The sequence below is a fragment of the Etheostoma cragini genome, chromosome 9 (genome assembly GCF_013103735.1).
Source record: "Etheostoma cragini isolate CJK2018 chromosome 9, CSU_Ecrag_1.0, whole genome shotgun sequence".
NCBI classification, from domain to species: domain Eukaryota; kingdom Metazoa; phylum Chordata; class Actinopteri; order Perciformes; family Percidae; genus Etheostoma; species Etheostoma cragini.
Window position 1 is genome coordinate 27,422,628 of NC_048415.1, and position 7,896 is coordinate 27,430,523.

General features: G+C 40.6%; 1 protein-coding gene across 1 annotated transcript in view; it reads left to right on the forward strand.

The window, feature by feature from the left end:
* The first annotated feature begins 2,144 nt into the window (after positions 1-2,144).
* Positions 2,145-7,896, forward strand: part of LOC117950964 (glial cell line-derived neurotrophic factor) — a 35,248-nt gene continuing 29,496 nt past the window's right edge. The window contains exon 1 of the mRNA XM_034882418.1: positions 2,145-2,334. Coding sequence (XP_034738309.1) covers positions 2,247-2,334 — 88 coding nt within the window. The 5' untranslated portion in view covers positions 2,145-2,246. The remainder of the gene's footprint in view (positions 2,335-7,896) is intronic.

A 7,896-nucleotide genomic window follows, 5' to 3' on the forward strand; every position in this document is an offset into this window, starting at 1 on the left:
CAACTTTTCATTGTGTCAGCTTGAATCACAAAGAACAGCCTTTCCCCATTTGAGACACTCTAAGCTCAGTACTGTCTTCGTTAGGAAGTCCTCACCCACAATAAATCAAATCAGAGGATCCAAAACTCAGTTTCAACCAAGGGTATAATAGTTTTTTAACTTGTTATTATTTTGTTAAGTTTTAAATTTCAAAGTTTTTATTTGTACCAGTTTCATTTTTTAATCTACCAGAAATGTTTAATTTTTTTAATTTAGTTACAAAGTAATTTTAGTTTGTTTGGGTTAGGGCCTGTCATGTGTTAGTGCATTGCATTTAGATAGTAAGATACAGTTGTGCTCATAAGTGTACATACCCATGCTTAACTTGGTAAAAAGAGGAATAAAAAAAATCGTGTTTTGGAAATTTATCTTAATGCCTTAATTAAAAAACGAGGGGAAATGCAAAAATTAAGGACACCAATTTTCTTTGTGAATATTTAATGTTTTGTAAATAAATCAATTTGAAGCTGGTTTGATTTGCATTGAGAGATGATTTTTATGGAAAGTATCCCATGCTAATCTCTATGTATGGTGAAGGGTGTGTGATGATATGAGGCTATTTTAATTGCCTCGGGTACATAGACAGACAGACAGATAGATAGATGGGTGGATACATGTAAAGATAAATAGATGGGTGGATACATGTGTAGATAGAAAGATAAAGCATATAGACTGCATTTTCTTGCTCTGTATGTATACACACACACACACACACACACATTGTGAATACATGGTTGAGAGTAGCCAAACTCAAGGCTTTAAACTGCTGTTTGTGACATACACAATAACTTAGAAGAACGCTCTGTGCAATTTGCTGACATCACTTTCCACGAATTCTGGATTTGAAGTACAAATAATGGATCAACTTAAAGTTTGTGCTAATTTTTTACTCTTTTCAAACAACTCTGTTTTACTATGAATACCCACTCCCGCCTTCTGACAGGTACTTTAGAGCCCCTTGTATAATACAGGCCAAAGAAGTCTTTATGACACCAGTCTATCTGGTTGCTAGACCAAAATCAGTGTGCTGACAATTAAGATCTGGATCTAACTTGGGCCCTGTCTCAAGTCCCTGTTCAGACCAAAGTATGGAGTGTGGACTGGTAGCTGGAGGGATGCTAGTTCACCTCCTGGGCACTTCCAATGTGCTCTTGAGCAAGGCACCGAACCCCCCTCAGCCGCTCAGGGCACTGGTCCAGCAGAGGCAGCCCACTCACTCAGACATCTCTCCCTTAGCGCATGTATAGGACCTGAGCATGTGTGTGTATTCAGGCATGTGTGTGTTGTGTAATAACAACAGAGTGTGAATTCAAATTTTCCGATAGGGGATCAATAAAGAGTACGTTTTGTAATTTTTTTAAATTGTATATTAGAGCTGCAAAGTTGGAGTTCACTTTTTGGAGTAAAATCAAACCGAGTTTGAAGTGATACAGCAGCACGTCTATGTGACTACAGTGTGATGCGAGTGAGGTGTGAGCAGATGGCCAGCGTTTTCTTGACTGGACAGGATGGACTGTGTGTGGCTCAGGCAGGCTGAGAATGAGACTCCCTGCTGGGGGCCGCGGCCTCTGCTGGTGCAGCTCAGACGTGGTTTCTTGGAGAGCAGAGGTCTGGACTCAAGCCTCATGTTCAGAGCGTCAGCAGCCAGGCCTGATCAGCCGTGCTGTGGCTCACTCAGGGGCAATTTTTAAGTGGTGTGGCACTGGGGGGACCAATAATCACACTGGCAAAAAAATATATATAAATACTGTGAAACTGATAAGCTAGCGGTACTTACTGCGCATGTTTGACTCCCAACAGAGATGGTACAGAAGTGAGATGCCTCACTCTGTAGTTAAAACGGAGAGCTCAACACACTGGGTGAAAAGAGGAGCTGCAGCAATGTTGAAGAACATCAAATCTATGGTGTTTTCTGAAAATTAAACCACATGAACTTAGTCTGGTACAACCTCTAAATACAATTATGAACCTGAAAATGAGCATAATATGAGCACTTTAAACCAATGCCAATAAAGCAGAGCACGTTTTTCTCCCATCCAGGAATGTTGTGTGGAAGGGCCAAACCGGAGCAAAATTTGACCAATATCTATCTACAAGGTTGGCAATGCGAGACAAACAAACAGTGGAATGATAAGTATTAATGTTGAACGTAGTCAGTGGCATGTGAACAGAGATGAAATGGAGAGAACTTGTTGAAAAGACAGAGGATGGAGGTGACCCTGTTGCTCTGGATGGGTTTTGAAAGTACTACCATGGCGGAAGTTCAAAGGTTGAGAGGTCTCCAGCTTGTTTTGGGTATATATTTTTTCTCCTTTTGTTCACAAGTTTTTACAAGTATCTTTGGCTTACTTGGCAGTCAGTGGCAGGTGGTGCTTCCTGTGGAGCTGACGCAGTTCACTGAGCAGGTTAGTCATGAATAAATGTGTGCTCGGAGAGGTGCGTTCCAGGTTACTCCTCAGTGCCCCTCTGAGCTGCTGTCTCCTGCCTCCCTGCCCCTGCCAGCCCCCCCCCCCCCGCACCATCCCTTCACCAATACCTATTAGACAGCCTTTCAGGCTAAGCGGAGACCCTGGTCGGCGGAGGGTGGCGGGTTCATGCTCCAACAGCGATCAACCAGCCGCCGCTGCCCTTAGAAGGAGCCACGGCCTTCGTAGGGTTTCAATCTTGGTGGGGGGGGTTAGAGGAGATGTTTTGTGGAGAAGAGGGAGGAGGGGTGCTCCTGACTGCAGAGCCACAATCAGGAGAGGGGTTTATAAAGGCTGGAGTGAAGTTTTACTTGAGTCCCTGCCAATCTTGATAAATCACATAAGATTGAGGGTTGCACACCAGTGTTTTCTTGCGGGAAATGTGTTCGCTGAAACCTGTACGCTCTTTTGCCGGGCTCCCTGGACCAACAGTTTGATGTCTCAGAGCTGGTTGGTCATCTTAGAGAACACTGACCTCAGAGGTGAGGTGCTGATGTAGTTAAGGTACTGAGGTCAGACATAATCTCACTCCTGTTTCTTTGGAACCTATTTTACTGGGAATGCAAAATGCATGACAGCTGCTCATCCAAAAACAATGGCAGAGGATGGCTATGTAAGTTCCGGAAGCATTTACCACTCAAGCTCTCTCTTTAAATTTCCCCACAAGGTGGCATTTTTATAAACTTTTCTTTTTACACTTTAACCAAGAAAAACAGGAGAACGTTGCTGCACATATAAGGATAGAGAAAGCATTTGTGTATTATATCTAGGAGGACTAGGCATTGAACACGCACACATTCATTCATGCTTCCATGCATATATGGTACATGCATGAATATCTAACTACAGGTGAGGAAATAATCATACATACACAAATGCCATTTATGTCCATCTAAGATGTAGATAGTATTTGCATATAAAATTAAATGAAAGTATAGTAACTGAATTTACAAAACAGCTTTGTCCGTTTACAATATTTCTAGAGAGTAAGTAAGCTACTAATTGTGTTGTTTGAGTGTGTGTGTGTATCTGTTATGACACCATTGGTATATGAGTGGACACTGTGGTTCGGATCATATAGACATAGAAGTAAGATATGAATAAGTGATGTGTCTTATTTGGCTTGTGTGATGAGTTTTGAATCAATGCGCCACATTCCACAACACGTGTGTAAGCATTCGGCAAAAACTAGATTAGAAAAGATTAGATAGATAAACTAAAAAGCCATTCTGAATTTTTTTTAAATGATAAATCATTCTAAAATAAAGTTGTGTCCAGTGAAATTATAAAAAATTAAGTAGCATTGTATCAAAGTAGCCCTACACTCTAAGAAATAAATCCGTAAAACAACAGAAAAAGTTCTGGCAGCTCCCAAACTTACCCAACATTTCCCAAACTTTGCACCATATTTAAAAATAAAAATAGGAAATGATGTGTGTGGCTACAGTTAAAATACAGAATACTTTCTGTTAGGCCTAGCATATTAAATGATCTAATTCTCTCACTTCTGAAAACAATGAAAAAAGCAACAAAGAACATGGTGAAAGGTATCAAAAAATGCCATAACAAGCCACGAACGTTGAAAAACAAATCCCCCAAAACCATCATTGCCGACAAAAGCTGCCGGAGCTCAAATTACACAAATCGCACAACTGTAACTACGGTTTTACACAGAATTTCTGTTAAAATAGGCCTACACAGATATATCCAGAGATGGGAAATAACAAATTACAAATACTTTGTTACTGTGCTGATTTTCCCATATTTTTACTTTACTATTTGTTTTTGTGCCGACTTTTTACTTTTACTTTCTACTCCTTACAAAGTTGGCTCTTTACTTTAGTGTTAAATCATTTCTGTTGAGTTACCGTTATTATTTTATGCCTCATCAGTACCAAATTCAATCTAATTGGATGGGACTATAGGCCGACGTAGCACTTGACGCGCCAGTACAAGACGACCCGACAGATTTGGCGGCAAAGCAAATCATTGCGGCTTGACGGCGGCAACATTAGCACGTGGTAGTTTGATTGAAAATGAAGAAAACTGAGATCTTAGAGATTCGGCAGAAAAGCAGCAAGACATTCCTGATCATCCTCGGTCTTATCTGAGAGAGATGTTTGAGAGAATGACTCTTGGCCGATGTGCTGGGGAACTTCTTCATTAATGTCTGTTTCATATTTTATTTAGTCTTTATTTTCTTTCCAGAAGCCATAATTGAGCACACACACACACATGTGCTACATGCAGATTCCTTAAAATGTTAAGGGGAAGATTGAAAAAGAGAAAACTGGATCTGTGAATTCTCACAGACTCACAACGGAATTTATATCTTGCTGCTCAATCTGAATCCTATTAACCTGGAGTTCCAGTCTCACATATCATATTAATCATATATGTGAAGTTTTAGGCCAACTGGCAGACATCCATTTAAAATGTATCCAATGGCATGTAAAGAGCCTTTTCTCTATGTCCACTGAAGTTTCTCAGAATGCACTCTAGTAACGTGTGTGTGGTCCAAGGTAGCTTTGCATAAAAAATGTCATTGGGCAACCTTTACTTTTATTCTTTAAGTAAATTTCCAAGCTCGTAGGCCCACTTTGTTACTTTTACTTGAGTAACGAAGTTATAGAAGTACTTTTTTAACACAATTGTCTTGAGTAAAGGAAGTGAGTAGCCTACTTTTGCCATTTCTAGATATTTCTCCTAAACTCACGTTGTCCTATACCCATTGACAGTGCCATCATGCTGAGGTCTAAAACTGATGGGCGTGGCTAATAAGTTCATTTTTTTTTTATTGTGTATCCTCACATGTCCCCTAGCTTCCTACACTGTGAACTTGTGTGTGTTGAGTTGATTTTAAAGCCACGGGAAGCGACCGTGTGATGGAGGAGGGAACATGAAGCCGCAGTCCTTAAACGCACACACATCTGCACATGAAGCTTCAGTCGGCTCACACCTGTCCTGCAGCAGGACGCACGGCAAGGCACGGCACGGAACGGCACGGCACGACCACCCCTTCTCTGACAGTAACCGGCTCAGTCCCCGCAGAATCGAGCGCTGCCCCCCTTTAACATGTCTCCAGCCATGGGGAGCCCCGAGATCTGGACTGCGCCACCATGCCACAGGATTTAACAGAGGAAGCGACGCACAGCTCCGCGGAGAATATCCAGGTGTGCGCGGATTATTACAGCAGATTGCGTTTTACACTCACGTCCATGATCGGGAGGGCGAGTAAACTCCACGGCAAAGGTAAGACTCTGCAGGCTCTTGATGGAAAATGTGCAGGGAACAGTCAGAGAGAGCCCCCACCTGAGTTCAGTCTCAAAGTTTCTGAAGCCCACCAACCTCAATGCAGGACACAATCCTTTAAAAGGCAACTATGATTTGTGATGTTGGTCTAATTCGAATGCATCTGACTTGACTTGAAAGGTTTCAATTGCTATGTCCAACTATAGAGATATATAGGACACTAATGGAGGAAACGTGTAAAAATGTCCATTTGCTTCAGCCTACATTCCACATGCCTTTTAGAGCTATTTACAGAGAATACTCACATTTTACAGGATAATATTTTAAAGTAATATACTTCCAGTATTCATCATCAAAAATATATGTTTGTGTTATATATAGCAAACCCATACAATGAAAAAAAATGCTATACTGAGACATTTTGGTCTCTGTCTCTGTGACATACGGTACCTAACAGGTCTCTTCATCTACTATTTACTCATACTTGATTGCTATAAATTTGAAAGCAAAAATGCAGTACTGATGATTCGGAAGGGCATATTCTATGGCATATATGGATGTTAAAGTCTATTATCAGCAAATCCTATAGGGAAAGAATACAACCATGTAGGCTAAATGTGTATGAACGAGATCCATCCCTAGCTGACAGCATGCCAGTGGCTCAGACTCATGAGATATCATTGGAGTTCCAATGATATCTCATAATTCCACAAATAAACAGGAGGACAAGGATAAGGCTCTGATGTAGCCTGGGCAGTTGATTCCATTTTTTCAGGCACATAGACGGGAGAAAGATGGATAATAACGCCAACTTCTATTCATTTCCTTGAGAATTTCTATTGTATAACATGTGCAAGCGTGTGTGTGTGTATAGTGTGCGTAGTATATGTTTATGAGACTTAATGGATAAGGATATTATCCCTACAAACATTGTTCTGGGGCAACTGTGAGTTAGTTAGTGTTACATTCTTCATCCCAACAAATTGATTTGAATACATCAACACTAAAGTAAGTGTTGACAGAGTTTGCAACTTTTTGGGGAAAATTGAATAATAGGAGTCAGAAGCACATCTCTGTTATTCTAACATGCCGAGGGAAACAAAACTTTGTTTACAATGTAATGTCTATAATTGCAGCTTTTGTCTGTTTCTCATTACTTCCACTTTGCAAGAGAATATATGTGACAACTCATGTTGTTTCATGTTGAGAGAGTAGATTCTGAGGAGATGGAATTGGAGAATGAGTTCGGAATAACATTACATACAATGATTTGTTGGACTGAGTTCAGCTCGGCAGTGACTTGCTCCACTGTCCAAGTGTCTATTTTAGGTACATTGCTGTAATGTGTTAAGGCAATATTTAACAGCTCTTGGAATTGTTTACAGAATCCAATCTATTTGCCAAGAATATTACAAGTGGGAAGAATTCCACTTCAGATGCTTTCACTCAATAAGCTTTTATCTGGACAGGCTCACGTACTGTAGGTTACAAAAGGGACACATACACCGGTGTGCCAGTGGTAAAAGTGCTACATGTTGTACATATTGGACTTTTATAAAGGCGGTGTGAGATAGATAAATGGGTGGATACATGTTACAGTTTTTCTCCATTGGTTTGGCTCATTTCTTGAAATAGAAATTACATTCTCAAAACTCTAAGATCATTTGGCAAAACATTCTTACAGTTTAGCACAACACTATAGCTCACTTGCAAAAGCTCATATCTCTCCCAAAACAGTTCACTCATGCTTCAAAACTAAATTAATTTCTCATATAAAGAGTCAGTGCCACCAAAATGGCAAAGATCCTTCTCAATTGCTTCGCTCATTTCTCGAAACAGACCGGACGTTCTCAACACTCTTGGTGCTTTTGCCAAAATAACGTGGATGGTTCGGCACAACACCATGGTTCACCTGCAAAAGCTCATACTTCTCCCAAAACAGTTCACTCATGTGTCAAAACTAAATTTCCTTCTCATTTAACCAGTCAGTGCCCCCAAAATGCTTTGTCCCTTTAGCATTATGTAAGCACTGCAGGTCAGAATGTTAAGATATTTTGTCACGATGGCAGAGGACATGGAAATATCCCTCATTTCCACCTTTCAGTCTTAGCCCAGTCCTTCATTAACAATGGTGACAACC